The sequence below is a fragment of the Phoenix dactylifera genome, unplaced genomic scaffold (assembly GCF_009389715.1).
Source record: "Phoenix dactylifera cultivar Barhee BC4 unplaced genomic scaffold, palm_55x_up_171113_PBpolish2nd_filt_p 000678F, whole genome shotgun sequence".
Classification (NCBI taxonomy): Eukaryota; Viridiplantae; Streptophyta; class Magnoliopsida; order Arecales; family Arecaceae; genus Phoenix; species Phoenix dactylifera.
In genome coordinates, this window is record NW_024068064.1 from 189,473 (window position 1) to 211,258 (window position 21,786).

Genomic DNA, 21,786 nt, shown 5'->3' on the forward strand with positions numbered 1-21,786 from the left:
GGCTAACCTTGCTATAAGATATTATCAACTTGCTACTAAAATAGCATATCAACATTCATATAATGCAAAGATCCACAATATAATAACAAATATTATCATCCATGAGTTATAATATCACTCAAAAGATAAAGGTGTCCACAGTCATGTAACATCAACCATAAAATAAAAATGTCTAGCAAGACGAGCAGTGTGGCTATGAAGTGCTGGTGGTGGAGCTCCATCATTGGAGCTTTGGTGATGCTCTGGCTAGGAGGGATGCCTCCATTCTTCCCCAGTCTCCTTTCTTCTCTTCTCTCCTTCCCTGCCCCCCCCCCCCCAACTCCATTCAATTAGGGCACCAAATAAGTGAACTAGCCCTTCTCTTAATAAACACCTAAGCAAGTCAAATTATTGCTTAATTGCTGAACAAGTTCAATTAGAACTAGCTCAGTCCACTTTGGAACATAGCACCCGCTATAAAGCATTAGTGCAGCGGCCACTGTAGCAGCTTTTCACCTACCATATCACGTGATATATGAGGCCACCATGGCACATAGCATAGAGGTTTAGGTCCAAAACCGCTCTAGCAGTCTGAATTTTAGAACAATAATTATGTTCAAGAAATAAAGACCATGTTTAATTATTCAATATAGTTATACACCATCACATAAGCCTAGGGAATATCTCTATTAGACCAACAAAAACAAAGAAAAGAGATGTATGTGACATAGGCCTATTGAACAAAGAAAAAGATACACAACATGTCATCATCATCATTACTATTATCAGTCTATCACCGTCACCCAAAGATTTAAGAATTAGTAGGACAAGGGAAGTCACGGCCATCCCATCCATCCCTATGAGAAAGCAGGACTTGAGAGAAGGCGAGACCCCAAATCCCTTGCATGCAAGGCACCCCATCCATCCCATGGTGGTCCTAGCCAAGATGGGGACCGAAATACACAAGCCACTCCCGCATCCTAGTGTGTTCTCGGTTGATGGTAGCTAGACGTCACATGATGGAATGATTCCCTTTTTTTAAAAGGAATGTAGTGGGATTGGGTCCTAGCTTCACGTGTTGATATTTTTTTGAAGTGGGACTAGATCCCAAACCTAATGTCTTAGTGCCTCTCTTTTGAGGTGTCACGAGCTATTATGCCCACCATAGCATCACCTCTGCAACCACAACTAAATCTAGAACTAAGAAAGAGAGAGGAAGGAAGAGGAAGGGAACAAGCTACAAGATCTGCGATTTCAACGACTGTGGTCGGTTGCTCATCACCAAGAAGCTCCTAATTAAGATGAGTATTTTCTATTAATGTTTGACCAAGATAAAGGAAAGCTGAGGAAACCATGCCCCTTTTCCATTTGGTATGAAATTGTCATATGTTGAAGAGTGAGGATCAAACTACAATATTGTAACTTTTTTATGTTTAATATATATTCTATTTTTATAAAGTTGAAACATTTTCAAGATCAATTGGTGCCATGAACACTATAAATTTGCTGTGTTTGTGGTATTTGATCGATGTGCTCTGAACACCAATATATTTACTTACTGTTCATTATCAATTGCAAATCACACACACACATCAAGTTTTATTCTGCTGCATTTTGTTTAAATTTTTTAAAAAGTCCAATTCACCCCCCCCCCCCCCCCCCCCCTCTTGGGCTGCATAGCTAGGCAACAACATGTAATAAGATGAAATGGACATGTATGTTATAATCCAAAGGATTGCACAATCCACAAATCAGGTCTAGGGATCCAAATTGATCTTGACCTAAGGACACAACTAGATGGCTGAAGACCATTTTCATATGAATCAACGACAACGATCATGGGTTCTATGATCCTAACAACCATGACCAAAATATTAAGAAGCATTGGGCCAGTAGGCTTAGAAACTTGGGAGAGTTAAGAGAAGGGGGCTTGGTTGTTCAAATTTTCTTGAGGGGGAAATAGGTATGTTATGTTTTTCAATTTTAAAAACTGGAAGGTGTCGATTTAACTAGCATGACAAAGTGTGTTATGCTAGGTGTGGCTGCACAGCATCCACTTCCAACCAAGGAGCTTATCTAATTGGAGCTTGGAGATCCAGTTAATTGTAGTATTCATATTGTTACAAACAAAGCATAAAAAAAGGTGTCCGAGTGCATGAGGCTCCCGCCACTGCAGGATCTAGGAGGGTCAAATGTTTGTAGCCTTGTCTCACATGCGGAGAGGCTATCCCCAAGTTCCGAATTCATAATGCCTAGTTCATAATGGAGCAACCTTACTGTTGTATCAAGATCTGCCCTCACATTCAAACCTCAAATACGTGCACCTCTTAAATAGTGTCATTGGCTCATTTACTCATATTCGGATCAAACAATAAATGTCAGAAAGCAACCAACCTGCCACTGCAGCAATTTTGGAGAGATTAAGTAGGCACCTTCTATCAACAAGAGATGGCACTCTCTTCGACTGTGCAAGCTCTAGTTCCTCATCAATCAACAATGAAGAGCCATCACCAATGGATAGAGCCAATGCATGAAGAGTTTCTGAAGCAGAGGAGAATTGGTTTAAAAATATCTCATGAAGCCATAACAGATCTTTATGCTCTTTCAAAAAACTAGCTAGCTCATCCTGGAATTCTTCTCCAAGCCTCAGCAACTTAGCATACTGATGACTCTTAATCAGTTGTTTAAAGACGAAAGAGCTGAAACCTCCTTTCGGCCCAACACTGTCATGCTGCTCCATTTATCACAATAAGAAATGACAAGAAAAATTATGATCAGATAATAACAGAAGATTGAAAATGAAGAAACTCAACTCATATGTACGTGTGTATGCAGACACACACACACACACACACACACACACACACACACATACATACATACATACATATGCATGTATGTATGTATATGTTGAACACATATATTCTACATATTCCAAATATAGTTAAACTTTAAGCAAATAGTAATTTGGAAACAACATATACCAAAGTTTCCAAGGAACAAGTTATAGAATAAGGACCTTCAGAAAAATCTGATACTTGCACCGGATCATCAAATACCCATATCATTACTTCCATGGCACCCAAACTTTCCTCGTGAAGGGAAAATTGACATATAGATATTCTAGATATAAGAGAAAGAAAATAATTTCAAAAGATGCATTTCTAAGAGAATGGAAGCATGTTCATACCATTAGGCTACGGAGGAGCCCTGTATCACTAAGGTCATAACATATATGCCACAAGGTTTTGTAGCCTTCGTGTCGCTGGGCAATTGAAAGAATTGATGAAGTAACCTCTCGAAAAATAACTTCTTTTAGACTGGGATCATCAATGCCCTTGCATGAATCCTGAATAAGAAAAAGAAAACAACAAAGAAGAACATTCATTTCTATTGAATTTGTTTTGTTTAGCTAGAAAAACTAGAGGGTAAACACCCCAAAAAAAAAATCATTGAAGCAACTGTATTTTATTGGGGAAAAATAAATTTGGTATAGCTTATAGGAACATGACATCGTCAAGGGACCTAATCAGCACAAAATTATATCAAGCTCAAGAGCTAAGAAATATCTTAACTACACTCCAAATTTAGAATTGAAACATAGTGATCAACATATATACTTCTCACATTCATATATATTGAAAAGTGAAACATTTTGCAATACTATGCTACTTGAAGAAGTTAGACCAGTAAATGAAATCACCATGATAAATGGGTAATATTTAGGGGCTGTTAGGTTGCCTGCAAATATATTTGCTTGCAAAAGGATTTACAATTGCAAATAGAATTCTACATCCTTTTTATTTGCATTTGCAAAAAACTATATTATTTGGTTTACCTATAACTCATAACAACAAATGCCCTTGTAGTTTTTCAGTTGTATGATGCTGAAAGAGGGGTTGTAACCACTACAAGTGACTTGATAAGATTAGCCCCATGGAAACAGGAGGGAACCAACCATTACTAGAAGAGATGGGCACATACTTAGACAAAGAGATAGTGAGAGAGGAATGGGGCACTAGTGGTGGAGGCAAAGGAGGGAAAGTTGGTGATAATGGACAGGACATCCATGAGAACAAGGGAAGTTAGAGACAGAGGAAAGGGGCCAGTGGTCATGGTGGAGACAAAAGGGGGCAACTGGTGCCAATGGACGATAACAACCATGGACACACACAGAGAGCAGAGGGAGGGAGGGGGGGCAGGCACTGGTGGTGATGGAGCATAAATAGGATCAAGTAACATTTGTTAAGCTTGATATGTTATTCCTCGGTTAAGAAAAATTGAAGCTGGTAACAAGGAACCTCTTGAGTCTTGACGGTATTGTTCAGCTAAACAAATTCAGAAATTTTTCTTAAAAACGCCAAATACAAAACTTGAATTCAGATTTATACTGATTAACTTGAAATTCTGAGACAGAATTTGCACATACATCAATAGTTTTAAAGGTCAAACACATACAAAAGAGGAATTTCAATTTTGATAACACAAGTTGTCCGATCAGGTTAATGTCTAATATGGATGCTGCCATGAATTAGAGGTAATTGACATCTACCCCCTAGATTGATTTCCATTTGATATTTTATCCTTGGTGACCGAATATTTAACTCTTGTCCTTTTGGTTTCGATGACCATTTTATCCTTAGTCCCTAGCCCTATACATACTTATGCACAACAAAACAAAACAACGATGACTATCTGCCCAAATAAGCTTTACCGTAGAGAACACCCGCCAAATTGCGTACAGGGACTCCACAAAAATCAGTAACTGTGACAGGGCTAAACATAAAATAGCATACAAACAAAGTACTAAGTGTTAACTTTCTCCTTGTGAACTAAGAAATTAATGAGTTGGTTAAGTGGCAAACAGAAAAATGGATGAGTGATTAAACTAGTCAGATGGCTCCGGTGCAAAAAAAACAAAAAAAAAAAAGAAATATATCGATGGCTTTCATGGAATTCCAGGGTTGTCTACTTATACTATGCACCTAGTCAACAGCCTTTACTAAAAGATTGTTATAAGTACATGTAATATTAGCAAACACACAAATGTGATCAAGTCAACCAGCCCATGGTCAAACACATCTAGTTAACACCCAACTGTAGGAGCTGCAATAACTTGCTTAGTTGCCATAAAGACACGTAATATATTGGTAATTAAAGTTCATTTTCATGTGAATTCTTGTAAACACCCAACATGGTTAGAGTATTATTAGAAATGAATCTTTGGTGCAGCATACGGTGCAGGCAACAAGTACTATGACCAACTAGACTATACCAAGTATCGTAGGAGCCGGAACTCCAACAAGTTTGTAGTAGAATAATTTTCTTATAAATTTTCGATTAGGGACAATATTGAATTTTATCCAGGATTCTATATTTGTAATAGAATAAATCTAACATATTTCCTTATTGTTGAGTCCCTTTTTGCATGTGATTCAGAGTTCTATATTTATAGTAGGAAAACTCTAGCATGTTTTCATATTATCAAGTTATATTTCAAGCATGATATTATATTGGGTATAATGTCCGAATTAGGGTTAGGGGATCATGTCCTATATATATGCATCAAATACATTGTATAGATTAGCCTTTTGCCATATTATTATTTTTTTGAGAGAATTTCCTTCACCAAATGAAGCGTTCTTCAATCCAGATCACTTCTATTTGTGTGTTAATCTTCAAAGTGTAACCTCATCAATCAAATTGCCCCTTCTTCCTTTACTACTGCATCAAACTTAGAACTATCACTTGGTAGAGTACAACATCAATCTAGATTTATAAACATATCAAAATATCATTTCTATTTGTTAAGTCATTCCAACATTTTTAAGACATCCAAAAGTAGTGCAAACAAACTATGGATCGACTCACAAGATCAAGCAGGATATGATCAAAAGAAATAATTTTCTATCGACTTCACATAAATAATGTATCTTATGTATTTAAATCAGCAAGCAAATCTAAACGGCTAGCACTTTTTCAGAGAAACAAGAGAGCAGAAAAAGTTTATGAAGGAGAAAGTGAGCAAATATGTTATTTGAAGAGGAAGAGAGCTTCTAATCAAGTCATCAATCACCATGGGATAAAGCATTGTGGGCAATAAACCATTTTGTCGCTTCCATCCCGGAAACACAATGGTCATAGTGAAGTTTATATCATAACCAGCCAAATGCAGTTATAAAATATTGTGAAGTATATGAGGCTGATCACAAATTTCCTATTAACAAAGTGCATCGTGTAGGATTTGACTACATATCAAGTTTGGACTAGGGCTGACAACAGACTAATACAGATCAGATATCGGTATATACATATCCATATCCATTATTAGTTGATGAATACAGTATTAATTAGATGCTAAAATTCATATCCACATCTGATTCAAATGGATCTGAAAAAAAATTTGGATATTGACAGTTCAAACATAAATGCAGATATAAAGAGCATGGTTAAACTTTGCAAACCACCATGTCAAAAAAGATACCACTGCATGAAAGAAAAATAAAGTCTAATTTTTTTTAGTAATATCTTTATTCATTTTCTATTAAAGTTCATAAGAACTATAAGAGATTAAATAGAATTCAGACCGAACCAGATATTGGGATACGGATCAGATAATTATCTATCCATATTTGTATCCTTCTTGGACGGATATAGATAAAAACAGATAGATTCGCAAACGGAAATGGATCCAAATGGATATTATCCTATCCATTTTCACCCCCGGCTAGGATTGCAAATTTATTGGTAAAGAATAACCTCCTAATCTAACTGTAGTTCCAACATTGGCTACAATCGCAGCCAGCCAAAAAATATGACAATCACATTAAAAGAATTCCCTGACAATATTATTGCTTTCTAACCTAATATCAAAGCTATGAGTTGCCACCTGATAGAATGGAACTTACTTCTGGTATACCCCAATTGTGTATTCAACTTCATTATGCTTCTTATGATAAGCAGGAATCAACCTAAAAGATTACTTATACTAGGTCAAAGAAAAATGTGATATTAAGAATTACTCATCAAATTAAATCAGAGAAATTTATCTAGAAAAATGTTGCCAAAAATGCTAAATAATCATAGATATTGCAAAAATTTACCTGGTATTTAGCTTCTACAAATCTTTTGGCTAGTTCATATAGGGAGCCGAGAAGTTCATCTCTTCTTATACAGTACTCTTCTACCAAACCTTTGTGTTCTCCCCCACATTCAATTTTAGCAGTGATTATACCAGTATATGCCTCAAGTAAAACATCTGTGAGTTCTTCTAATTCAGACCATAATTTTGATTTCATTGACAGATCGACTGCAACAGCATCCTTTAAAAGCTGCATTACAAAAGATGCTATGCTCCAAAGGCCTGACCGTACAACAGGTTGGCAATTCCAAGGTGTCAATCCCTCAGGAGAAGGATACCAGTTCTTGTGCTCATATCTATAGCGCAAAGCAGTATGAATTAATGTTGTGCAGGCATTTGAGATTTCACAAGCTCGTTGCATCTGAATAAAAAACAGCTTCTCTCCACCAATTACATATTGAAGTTGATGAGATAAACAAGAAAACATCTCCTCTATGTCAGAAACTCTACTATAGAATACTTCAGCATTATCTCGATCCATAAGAAGAACAGTATTTCTGCGAGCTTTCTCACCAACTAATTGAATGAGGTTCCATAAAGAACCAGCAGTTTGAATCTGCGAGTGAGATGGAGAGTCAACCACATTTGACCGATTCTGACTATGTGAATTTTGTAACTCCCTAAGCTGGATCATGCCAGAAAGCTTTTCACCATGTTCCATGATAGTTAGCAAAGAATGTCCTGACAGTAAAAAACAGCAGCTTAAGATTGAAGAACAAAATATATCCCACTGAAATGAAAACAAAAAATATACAAGCTAAGATAGGTAACTAGTTCAGCTATTCCTACCATACGCAGGAAAACTAACATAATTAACTGCATGAGTACTGAATTTAAATAATTTACATAAAATGGTTTGCAACAGCCACAATTTGTATTCACACCACTCTTGCAAATACCAAGAACCATATAACTCTTCCAATATCAAACCACTAAATCCTAGTTCATTGCAGCTGAGACAAGCAAAATGGATCCAATAGAAAAATCAATTTTCACACAAAACTAACTTGAACTTGCAAAAGTCAGCTGCTACCCATGAATAGCTTCAATTTGATTTATTTTCTTAAAGCAAAATATGTCACAGAAAGAACTATAAGAGATGAATCACCAGAAGCATTCTGATTCTTTCGAAGGGTTGGATATATGGTCAAACGCTTTCAGCATTGACTTGACTATAGTCCAAGTGTTAAATATATACAGGGCAAAGGGCATGCAGTCTGGAATGGTCAATTAAAGCTTCTATTAAGGCGTATATACAGGACCATGGGTAAATATAACCTGATTGTGCTGAGTCCGCTGGTATCAAGCACTAAACCTAGGTAACAAGCTATCAGCTAATGATAAGAAAATAAGATGCCAGTATCATTGGTTCTGCCACTTTGGTGAACAACGCAAAGAAAGAATCATAGTATAATCTAAATAAAATATTTGACAACTAAAACCAAATTCCCAGAGAATTTAATCTTTAACAAATAAAGCCATTAAAATTCAAAGGCATTCTTTATACCATATCCTTTTGGTTAGCATTTATTGTTCATTGAAAGAACCTTTTATGAATCAAAAATATGAATTAAAAAACATCCCATGAAAAAAAAAACAGATAAAGTTTACAAGAAGGTTAGGATATAATGAAAACCACAACTGTAATAATCATGAGCTCCACATCAGACTCTACAGAAGGTACATTCAGTGGTGGAAACAGGATTTTTTTTTTCCCCGGTGAGGATGATAGTGGTATTTTGATGATTAATACAATGATTAATAATGAGATAAAATTTGCAATAGGAAAGGGATAGTGAATTCTAAATTCCAATTCGGCAAAGTTTCAAGTGAAACGTACTCTTAAGTGGACAATAGTAATTTTCATTGTTTAGAGTATGTAGCACCACCATGACATATATTCAAAATTGTTTAAAGTTTATTTCATTGATTATATGGATAAATCTAACCTTAAGTTGTAGCAAAGTATGGATTGAGTCGACCCCAAGCTTGATTGAGTCGACCCCGGCACATCAAGAAAACATCTGGCACACTTCTGAAAAAATGGCACGGATGAACAGTACTTGGGTCGACCCAAGTGAAAGTTGAGTCGACCCCATCTTCAAGCCTTAAGAAAACAAGTCTTTGGAATCCCTGAGAGGGTCGACCCAAATGGAACTTGAGTCGACCCAACCTTGAGTCGACCCCAACAGAACATGAGTCGAAAGGCTATGTCATTCAAAAATCAGTTCTCTGGAATCTCTGAGAGGGTCGACCCAAGTGAAATTTGAGTCGACCCAACCCAACCTTGAGTCGACCCAAAAAGTGTTGAGTCGACCCAAGTGAAGGAAGGCTGAAACATAAGGTTCTGTGGTTCCTGAGAGGGTCGACCCCAATGTTGCATGAGTCGACCCAAGTGAAAGTTGGGTCGACCCCAGTAAAAGTTGAGTCGACCCAAGCACGGGCAGAAGCATAACGGCTAGTTCTGCAGAAGTACTTTTTGACCTCCAAACAGTAAGTAACGGCTAGTTTTTGAAATCTGACCAATGAGGGATGTCCAATGGGTGAGAAAAACTATTTAAAAGGACACTATTCATCAGAGAAGAACATCCTTTTGCAAAAAGATCAAAGCTTACACAAGAAAGACAAGTGCCCTAATCTTCTTCATCCAAGTGCTTCATTCAAGAGTTGAAAGGAAGTGGTTGAGCAGATTCCAAGAGATATCAAGAGCTCCATCCACCCTCGAAGAGTGAAGCATTCTTGACAAAGAAGAGAGAAGTCTCATCAAGCGATAACTATTCTCTAAACTCTTCTTTGTAGCTTATAATTATTATATTTGCTCATCTAAAAGCTTCAACTTTCTTCTTTCTTTTGTTAATCACCTTGTAAAGGTTTGTTGGTGAGCCCGCAAAACTAACGATGTAGGTTTATTGGTGAACCCGTAAAACCAATTGTGAAGGTTCGTTGGTGAGCCCGTAAAACCAACAAAGGTTATTGGTGATCCCGGAAAACCAAAGTGTAAAGGTTTTTGGATTGTGAGCCCGAAAAACAATCCAACTGTAATCCGAGAGATTATAGTGAATTCCCAAGGGGTCGCTTGGGGAGTGGACGTAGGTGCTTAGGAGAGCACCGAACCACTATACTTCTTGTGTGTTTGTATTGTGCATTGTTCTAATTTCACTCACTCATCAATTAACTAAAGTAAGATAGCAAAAATTTAGAATAACCAATTCACCCCCCCCCCCTCTTGGCTTGTCACCTTGGGCAACACCCGGGGATTTTGTGTGTGTGTGTGTTGGGGGGTGGGTGGGGGGTCAAAAAAGTTCTCAGCAAAAATTGCAAGAGAAGCAGCAAGCTTATTATACATTATCACAATGAGGAATGTTGTAAGAAAATGATATGTTAATTTTAGCCATCCATGATTTCTTAGACAACCATGATTGATTGGAAGGAAAAAAACAAAAGAAAATTGTTGAGTGCAAGACTGTATCATTTAGGGTGAGAGATAGAGAGAGAGAGAGAGATTAGATTGCGGGATGAACATGAACTAGAGTTCAGATGAGCTTAAAGGTACGGCCATGAGAGAAAGAGGGTGTTAGGGGATGAAATGGTTGGGCATGTGAAGGGGCATGAACAGCAGGAGTTGTAAGGATTATACTTTGATGCAGGAGCAAGGCACCCAATCCTTAGGGCGTATGCATGAAGTTTGAGTTTGATTTTTGGTTCGTTTGTTTTGTCAACTGAGTCCTTAATTGAGCTGTAGTTTACTGAATTGAGTCTTTTAATTGAGTCCATGTAATTAATTACTAAGTGGCATCAAGGGGTCCACGTCATGTAGTATGGTTTTTTGACTTGGTCAAATCCTACTTTCGTTAGAAGTCCTTTAACCCTTAGTATTTGAGTTTAGTCATAAGTCTTAATCTGAGTTTTGTCATTCGATTAGTTTCCTATTATGTTCCAATGCCTCATCTATTTAAAGAGTGGACTTGAAGAATAAAGGCATAATATTTTAGCTGGCAAATTGCTTGTGATCTAGAGGCAAGAGGCTTCTCTTCTTCCCATTTGGTGAAACTCCAAAAGCTCTTCTTCTTTCTTGGTGAGACGCCAGGAAAACTTCTTGGATTTTGGGTATAGGTGAGACTCTTATATTCAGCCCATAGTTATCTCCATTATCTTCAACTCGCAACACTTTTATTATTATTGTTTCAATCCGTCATTCATCATAAATCTCCTTAGGTTTCAGACCTCAAACGTAGGCCTTGAATCCTTCCTTACCACGTCCAATTAACACAAACCTAAGCCATCACACAAGAAAATTAGAGTGAGAGATTTTTGCTGCACAACCTAGGCCGCACCACATCCCGATCCCTTTCCCTACGGTGTGAATTGGTATCAGAGCAATCGATCCACATAAGCACAAGAAGAAGCCGTCCCTACTATTATGATCCCTACTATGATGATCCCTACTATGACGATCAATACTATCCCTACAACATCGAACGACAACAAGATGATCTGATAGATGAAGTTCAAAATCAAATGGCTGCCCTAGCATGAAAAATAAATGTTGTGGAGGCAGAATTATGACGTCGTAGCCGTGTCAAACCACAAGTTGGGCGACGACCTTCAGAACGCAGCAACAAGGCACTCCTCGAGGTATTTCTCCATGCATAAGATCTAAAATTTCTGTAAATAAGGGTACATATCCGAAGCAAGAAACAATAAAATTCAGCGAAAAAACAATGAGTCCCATACCGCGAAGAAGGGCAAACCCACTGAGGAGAAGAATTTCAGAAGATCTTGGTGCTAGTCTTAAAAATTTAGAAGCGTCGTCTGATGATATCCCTGCTACTGAGATCCCTTCCCCTTAAGTCTCCTAAGCCCACTAAGGTTGAGGACAAGGAGAAAGACAACATGGAAGAACAAATTTCAGAGGTGATCCTATCTGAATTTGAGCCTATTTTAGTTAATTTTTCTGATGTAACCCCAAAAGAATTTTTCAAGGAAGACAGTTCAAAAAATTCAGCGGAGATCAAACATGAAGATGGAACCGTGTTCGCATTAGATAGTTCAAAAATTTCAGAAGAGATGCCATCAGATTTTGAGATGAATAATCTAATTTTTAGTTAAAGCCGAGAGGAGCACAGCAGCACCTTCAACAAGATCTTCAGGTTTTTCGATCAGAGTAATTTTATGTAAGTCTGAAAAGGTATTCTGATAAGAGCACAAAAGGGTGATTTACACACCGTTTAAATTAGTATTATTGCTAATAGATAACAATAAAATTTCTGATTTAATATTATATTTTTGTTTGGCACAGGTTATCATAAATTAGAGCTTAAATGCGCATTTGGTACAGATGGCGCAGACCCAATCCTACCATGACCTGGTCAAGCACATTTGCCCCCAAACGACTTCCCATCCAGCCCACGCATATCAGCCCGTCTCCCGCATCCCCTTCTTCCTGATTCACCTCCCGGAGAGCTGCCAAATCCAAGAAGGAATCTGTCATATCTGATGGATCCCCACCAACCATCCAAAGATCTCGAAGCACCATCCAAGGATCACAGAACCGAGCCCGACTTGAAGACATAGAGTAGGGGAGCTAACAGTGGAGTCCCACCAACTGTCCACATCCTTCCGTCGCAGCCTCCACGTCTCTCACCCGTGGATCACGCGTGAGCCCAAGCATCCAAGTCCAGCCGGTCCGTGCATTCCTCCCATCGATCACGGGAGACCCCAGCTCCATTCCGTGATCAACGTCCCAGCCGTGAAGCATCCCGTGATCCAGCCATCTTCTTCAGCCTTCCATTTCCTCATCCAAGCATCGCGTCCATCTTCTTCTTCCGCCCAGCCACGTCCAGCTTCCGAATCCCACGCTCGTCCGACTGCAAGCGTGATCCCAGCATGGCCCGAAGAAGCAAGTCCACACTCCTCCGCCTCTGCATCCGCCTCTTCCGCATCAAAGGGAGGAGCAATGGGTCCAACGGTCCAGCATCCACATCCTCCCAGATTTCCTCCTCGCATCCCCCTCCCATCCGGATCCGTGTTCTCCTCCTCTTCCGAGTTCCAGCATCCGCGAGCAATCATCCCACGCATCACTGGCAGTCCAGCTCTCTTCCGGATTTGAAATCCCAAGCGTCCGCCTCACAGATCGCGTCCGCCCTCTCCTTCCTCCCATGATCCAGCCTCCTCCGCGTCCGAGCTCCACAGATCACGCTGCAGTCAAGCCTCCGAGTCCGCCTCTTCCTTGATCAAGCATCCAATCACGCGTCCGATTCTTTCCGATTCAAAATCCCAAGCATCCTCCCCCTCCTTCCAGGGGGTTGATCTATAAAGGGAGTGCTCGGCTGGTCCAAGAAAGGAGGGGGGGGTAGAAGCTCTCGGTTGGGTACAAGAAACAGGGGAGAAAAGGGTGGAGTGCTCGGCTGGTGAAGAGAGGAGGTGGAGCTCTGTTCAAAAGAAAAAGAAAGGAGGAAAAGAACAGAGTATGCTCTGTTCTTGAAAAAGAAAAAAAAGAAAAAAAAATGTGTGTTCCACTGGGAGGGAGAAGCTTCTTATTTTCTTTTATTTTATTTTTATTTGGAGAAGAGAAGAAGCATTAGGCTTCCAATCTCCATTTTTATTTTTGTAATCAGTTTTCTTTTTATGAAATCCATCAATGCTCTTTCATGCAATCCTTGTTCTAGGTTCAGTTTAATTTCTGTTTTTTTTATGCAATCTTTTAATTTTTCTTTCATGCAATATATGAAATTTTCTCTTATGCATTCTATGTTCCAGGCTTCAATCTTCTTAAGCAATGTTTTCATCCATGCCAAAGTTTTCCTTTGAATAGTTAAATATTTCATTAAATTTATAAATGCTCTTCGATTCCAAATATCTGTCTTTTCGTTATTTTCAAATAGAAAATATTCTCTGATAGACTAGAGAATCATTCAACATCCCCAAAGTAATATTTTTTTCTTATTATTCAAAAATCAGCTTTGAATCCGAGTGAATGTTTTGATTTTTATGCAACTCCAATCGCCTCCATGTGGATCGACCTCTTACGACCACTATTCTTCGAGTAGAAAAGGTAAGAGTATAATTAATTTAAAACTTTGTTTGTCGGTTCTAACAACGATCTGTTTAGTGCATTTTCAGGTAAACAGAAATTCGACAACAAAATTTTGGTGTCGTTGCCGAGGAGGCAAATCGAGAAGCAAGAACGATCACGAAGATCAAATCGAATTTTGGATGCCCGGAGTGAACGCACTCCAATAGTAATTTTTTTATTTTTATTTTTCTTGTTTTGATTATTTAAAGTTAATAATTTCATAGTTATTAAATTCTGAAATTCGAAATTCGAAATTTAAAATTTTGAAAAAAAATTAAAATTCAAAAAAAATATTGAAAAATTAAAAAAAATATTCCAAAATTCTAAAATTTAAAAATTTAAATTCAAAATTTGAATTTTGAAATTCGAAATTTGAAATTTAAAAAAAAAGAACAAAAAAAAATTACTTGCTCATTTAATCAGTACAACCTAATGACATTCCATAAACTTTAAAAAAATCATTGAATATTTGCTGCGTTTAGTATTAAGCATTTGCATAAAATAATTTAAGGGCAAAACCCATTAAAAAGATAAGGTCGGAAAGTCATTATCTGTCCTTAGCCCAAAAATCACCACCTTGCATACATATCCTAAGCGAAATTAAATTAAAATCAATTAGACGTTGGCCTTAAGATTTTCGAGCTCAATTAGGCTCTTGGAAAGAAGCAGCTGAACGCCACTCCAATAAGAATTTAGTAATTGGTAATGTCTAGGAAAGTTTTACAACAGTGAGAACTGTTACGGGTATTGTGTTACTGGTGTATCCCTTCTGGCATGACCACACACCCCGGGACTTTCCTGATCACTGGTTACTGGATCGCTTAACTGGTAAGCTCAAGCTTAATCTGGAAGGGAGATTAGGAGCTGTCTAATCTAGAAGAGAATTTAAGAAACTTTTTTACCTAATAAATCTCTATGCAACTAGATTAAAAGCTACTAAACCTTCTTTAATCTCAAGATTAAAGAGCCAATCCGTTGTGTGGTGTTGATTGTGGTCATCTTGGTCTAGCCCTTCTTCTTCTCTTTTAGGATTTCGTTTAGGAGTCGAGTCTAATTAGTTGTGGATAACGTATGCATGATAGAAGGTCATTAAGGGGTAAGTTAACACCATTTAACCCAGAGGTTGGAAAAAATTATCGTCACATCCAACGAATTAGGCCCTGTTTGGGAGAGCTGTTGGCAGTAGAGCTGTTGGAAGTAGAGCTGTCTGAAGTAAAGCTGTTATAAAAAGCTGTTTGCTGTTTGGTAACTACATTCGTAAAGTGCTGTGATACTTTGTTTTGTGTTTGGTAAACAAACTGAGAAAGTACTTTTGTATGACAAAATTACCATAAAGGACATTGCATAGTATTATACAACAGAACATAATAAAACATAATATAAATTAATACATAAATATACGATATAGTATAATATTATTATAATATAAAATAATATTATGTTAATATAGCATAATAGTAATATAATTATTAGAGTAAATTAATATTTGGTAATATAACATAATATTAAATTATTTAATATAACATATTAATGTATTATGATATAATGTAATATATATTATATTTATAGTATAATACAATAATAAAAGTATAAAATATTATAATTATTAGTATAAATTAATTTCTCATAATATAACATAATATTAAATTATTTAAAATAACATATTAATGTATTATAATGTAATGTAATATAATATAATATTTATAGTATAATACAATAATAAAGGTATAAAATATTATAATTATTAGTATAAATTAATTTTCCATAATATAACATAATATTAAATTATTTAACATAACATATTAATGTATTATGATATAATATAATATGATATTATATTTATAGTATAATACAAAAATAAAGGTATAAAATATTATAATTATTAGTATAAATTAATTTTTCATAATATAACATAATATTAATTATTTAACATAACATATTAATGTATTATAATATAATATAATATGATATTATATTTATAGTATAATACAAAAATAAAGGTATAAAATATTTAAAAAACAATAGATTGATTTTGGAAGGCACGGAGAAGGAATAAAATTTTTTTCTTCTAAAATGTGGTTCAAGAGATGCATACAAAAATTGAAAAGAAAAAAATCTTTTCTTACAGAAGGGAGTCTGACGGCTAGGGTTCTTGGCTCCAGCAGATTTTTAGGTTTATAAAGGGACAACCTATATAATTATTATATTTTAATATGGACATTTTTGTCAAAAATACAGCTTTACGAAAAAACTGAAACAGCTTTCCGAAAAAGCTGAAACAGCTTCCTCCCAAAAGCTCCAAATTGGAGCTTCCTCCCAAAAGCTGTTTTCAGCTTCCCGCAAAAGCTGAAACAGCTTTTTGAAAAATTTACCAAACACAGTTTTTCATCTAAAAGTACTTTTGGAGGGCCAGAAAATGCTTTCTGACCCTCCAAAAGCTCCCCCAAACAGGACCTTATTGATCAACCACCAATCTCTACAATGGGTGATCATATTAGAACCCTGAATGAATTATTCGCTCCTGCCTCCGCTAGTCCACCAACATGTATAGTGTTGCCAATAAATAACGCAACCCAATTTGAAATTCGGGCTGCGACAATAAATATGCTACCCAAATTTCATGGGTTTGAAAGTGAAACAACCCTACATTCATCTAAATAAATTCATGACAATTTGTCAAACTTTCAAAAATCAAAATTTAGATGAAGAAAGTGTAAAATTGAGATTGTTCCCAATGACCTTAGAGGATCGAGCCGCGGCATGGCTATATTCTCTGGCCCCAAATTCCATCACAACATGGGAACAACTATCTAGGAAGTTCATGGCAAAATTTTACCCCATGATTAAAACAGAAAAAATTAAGGATGCCATAAGAACTTTCAGAGGAAAATCTGAAGAGGAATTTTTCCAAACTTGGGAACGATTCTATGACTTATTAATCAAATGCCCACACTATGGGCTTGATAAGGCTGATCTGGTCCACTTCTTTTATAAAGGACTACTTCCGGCACATAGAAACATAATCGAGTCCATGCACAAGGGTAAGTTCATGAACCAAACCCCGGATCAAGCCTATGAATTTCTTGTTGACTTAGCCGAGAACGCCCAAAATTGGAGTAGCTATGGTGAGGAAGTAAATAGAGATGAGTTCGGATCTAGAAAACTAGGTAATTATGAAATAAAAGCAGACCCAGATCTCAAAAATGTCATGTCCAATCTAGTGACTGGAGTGAACAACTTAAGTAAAAAGTTTGATGCTTTCACTGTTTCCACTAGTTCGAGTTCATACAAAGAGTCAAATCCCATCATGAAAGTGGAACACGAGCCACATAGTTTGTGTATCTTGTGTAACAGTCCTGAGCATCTAGTGGAGTGCTGCCTAATCTGCCCACCATAAAGGTCGAGCAAGCAAATGCTCTAAATTCATATAGTGCCTTTAAGAAGCCCACTCCCAACTCGTTCAGCCCAGTTTACCACCCTGATAATAGGTTCCACCCAAATTTCTCATATAAGCAAAATGAACCTATTCAGCATCAAGGTGGTCTACCAGGTTTTCAGAACAACTTCCCCAGGATAGGTCCATCACAAATGGACCAACCTTTAGTTCCATCTGTACCTTCTTATAATGCCCCTATCCCACAGCAACCTTCACTATTAGAAACCATGATGGCTAATATGATGAAACAACAATAAAATTTTATCAAGCAACAACAGACCAATACAGCCCAAGCCCAGACTAACCAATTCGATACGCAAGCAATTGCAAAACTTGAGGTTAGTCTAAGCCAAATAGCAAACTCTCTAGGAGATAGGAAGAAAGGTGAACTACCTAGTCAACCAGTGCCTTACCCTAGTAGACAACAAAATCAAGGTCAAAGAGGTCAGTATCAAATCGATTCTAATGAAAATCCGACCTATGAAGTCCAGGCAATTACCACTTTAAGGTCTGGCAAGCAAGTGGATAATAAAGTCCAACTTTCTGAACACGTAAAAGAAAATAAGAATGAATCCAATAAGAACCCTATTCAAAAGAGGGGTCAAGAACAGAACAAAAGAAAGAACCCATAGAAACATACAAACCTAAGGTTCCCTTTTCCAGTAGACTTCAGGACTCAAAGAAACAATCTAACTTTGATGAAATAATGAAAGTCTTTAAAACTGTTCAAATAAATATACCTTTTCTCGATGCCATACGACAAATTCCCTCCTATACAAAATTCTTGAAAGACCTCACCACGGTCAAAAGAAAAACCAGCATTCCTAGGCAAACTGTTATGGCTGCACAAGCCTCATCTCTCATTCAACAACAAATTGCCCCGAAATTCAAAGACCCTGGTTGCCCCACCATTGAAATAAAAAAAGGAGAAACGATCATCCAGAGAGCCCTATTAGATTTAGGAGCCAGTGTGAACCTACTTCCCTACTATGTGTACCAAAAGTTAGGTTTGGGGGAATTAAAGCCCACAAATATTACCCTTTCCTTAATAGATAGAACGGTGAAGTACCCCAAGGGGATTGTAGAGGATGTAATAGTGAAGGTAAACGAGTTTTACTATCCTGTGGACTTCGTTATCCTTGACACCGAACCTGTAATACATCCAGACAGTCACACCTATAATTTTAGATAGACCTTTCTTAGCCACAGCAAATGTTGTGATAAATTATCGAAATGGCATGCTGAAGTTATCTTTTGGCAACATGAAAGTCGAGCTTAATGTCTTCAACATAAGTAAACAACCACCAGACGATGAAGAAATCAATGAAGTTGACATGATTGAAAGTCTGGTTCAGGAGACTTTCTTACAAACTTATAGTAAGGACCCTTTAGAGGCTTACCTTGCCCATTCCGAGGAAGGGGTCGAGCATGCGCTCCCTAATTCTGTTCCCCTTATGAGCATAGATCGTCATCGGCCGACTGTTCTTCCTCGGACTCTTCCAAAACCATTCTTAGATAATGGTTGAAAAAAAATGAATCTACATTTTGTCTGGCTGAAGACATAAAACTTAGCGCTCTTGGAAGGCAACCCAACATGTAAATATTATTAAAAAATAAAAAAAAAAATTCAATAAATTACTAACATGCAGGTTTGGGGGTTTTTGCCCCAATTGTCAATTTACCTACCCATATCAGGTAACTTCTCCTCTGTCCTATTACTACTTTAAATTTTCTTTAACATTGAGGACAATGTTAGATTTAGGTATGGAGGTGAGAATATTTTTGATTTTTCTGCCTAAAAAGATTTAAAAAAAAGGGGGATTTCAAATTTTTAACTCAAAATCTAATCTTTTTGGCTGTACAAACTAGGAATTGTTTTGACAATAGCTTTGAGTTAAGAAATATGATAGCAGTTCTAGCTTGAGTTTTCGTTCCACCTATCTTCTGCTAACATGATAGAAGACGATTTAGTACCTACACGTAAGCACATGAATAGTGGGGTATGTAAACTTGCAACTAATATGAATACTTTTAATCTTCTGGATAATTTAAAGTTAGATGTGTGATGAACACCCTAAAAAAAAAGATTTATTTTAAGCCTTCTCACTGAGTAACCGGGCCTCTTGCCTGGCAAGCAGCGAGTGTTCGCGTAAAAAGGTGAAAATGACTTAGATTAAACTCTGAGTAACTAATTCGGCCTTAGAGTCTAGTTGACTTGAGTTATTAAGCCTGTTAGGGTGTCTTTATACCTAGTGCCCTGAGCCATCTAGATCGGAAGTCATTGGCCTAACAATTGCTAAACAGGTCAGCTAGAAAGCTTAATAAGGCTAGATATTGCACAAGTCATTCTTCTTAGCATTCAGTCTGATTAAAAGTTAAATCTTGGGTGTTCATTACCATTTAACTCTAGAAAGTCTTGAAAATTAGAGTGATCACGTTGGAAGTAAGTGAAAGCCACTCATTTATATGATACTATCTTGCACCTCACTCCATTCTTGACTTGTTAGCAGATAGATGGGGTGTAATGGAACTTGAGTTAGAGTCTGCTTAAATATGATAGCAATAAGTCTTTATTATCCTTGCAATTCTAGGTTCATACAATAATACTTGTTCAAATTTTGAGTTAAACATTGAAAATCCCTGACTGATGAAGTTTGTGGGTAACTTCACTGCAAACCCTCACGAGACCACTCGTCCACTAGGGTAACCTAGGGGTTTAAAGGCTTGTTGCACATGTTAAGTGCAATCGTGATTTCCTACGAAAATGGGTACATATCTTAGTTTTGTGCATTTAGCTACAATAAAAAAAAGATCATAAGTTAGACTACATCTTTTTGTGCCCTCATTTTATCGTTTGCTTGTTAATTGCTAGAGACTAGCAATAAGCTAGTTGGAGGGTGTGATGAGAGCACAAAAGGGCGATCTACACACCATTTAAATTAGTATTATTGCTAATAGATAACAATAAAATTTCTGATTTAATATTATATTTTTGTTTGGCACAGGTTATCATAAATTAGAGCTTAAATGCGCATTTGGTACAGATGGCGCAGGCCCAATCCTACCATGACCTGGTCAAGCACATTTGCCCCCGAACGACTTTCCATCCAGCCCACGCATATCAGCCCATCTCCCGCATCCCCTTCTTCCTGATTCACCTCCCGGAGAGCTGCCAAATCCAAGAAGGAATCGGTCATATCTGATGGATTCCCACCAACCATCCAAAGATCTTGAAGCACCATCCAAGGATCACAGAACCGAGCCCGATTTGAAGACAGAGTAGGGAGCTAACAGTGGAGTCCCACCAACTGTCCACATCCTTCCGTTGCAGCCTCCACGTCTCTCACCCGTGGGATCACGTGTGAGCCCAAGCATCCAAGTCCAGCCGGTCCGTGTGTTCCTCCCATCGATCACGGGAGACCCCAGCTCCATTCCGTGATCAACATCCCAGCCGTGAAGCATCCCGTGATCCAGCCATCTTCTTTAGCCTTCCATTTCCGCATCCAAGCATCGCGTCCATCTTCTTCCGCCCAGCCACGTCCAGCTTCCGAATCCCACGCTCGTCCGACTGCAAGCGTGATCCCAGCATGGCCCGAAGAAGCAAGTCCACACTCCTCCGCCTCTGCATCCGCCTCTTCCGCATCAAAGGGAGGAGCAATGGGTCCAACGGTCCAGCATCCACATCCTCCCAGATTTCCTCCTCGCGTCCCCCTCCCATCCGGATCCGTGTTCTCCTCCTCTTCCGAGTTCCAGCATCCGCGAGCAATCATCCCACGCATCACCGGCAGTCCAGCTCTCTTTCGAATTTGAAATCCCAAGCGTCCGCCTCACAGATCGCGTCCGCCCTCTCCTTCCTCCCATGATCCAGCCTCCTCCATGTCCGAGCTCCACGGATCACGCTGCAGTCAAGCCTCCGAGTCCGCCTCTTCGTTGATCAAGCATCCAATCACGCGTCCGATTCCTTCCGATTCAAAATCCCAAGCATCCTCCCCCTCCTTCCAGGGGGTTGATCTATAAAGGGAGTGCTCGGCTGGTCCAAGAGAGGAGGGGGGGTAGAAGCTCTCGGTTGGGGCCAAGAAACAGGGGAGAAAAGGGTGGAGTGCTCGGCTGGGGAAGAGAGGAGGTGGAGCTCTGTTCAAAAGAAAAAGAGAGGAG

At 38.0% G+C, this 21,786-nt stretch overlaps 1 protein-coding gene across 1 annotated transcript in view; it reads right to left on the minus strand.

The window, feature by feature from the left end:
- Nucleotides 1-21,786, minus strand: part of LOC103721930 (nuclear pore complex protein NUP133) — a 40,984-nt gene that overhangs the window by 10,014 nt on the left and 9,184 nt on the right. The window contains 3 exon segments of the mRNA XM_039119999.1: nt 2,374-2,710; nt 3,170-3,328; nt 7,083-7,801. Of these exon segments, the coding sequence (XP_038975927.1) occupies nt 2,374-2,710; nt 3,170-3,328; nt 7,083-7,801 (1,215 nt within the window).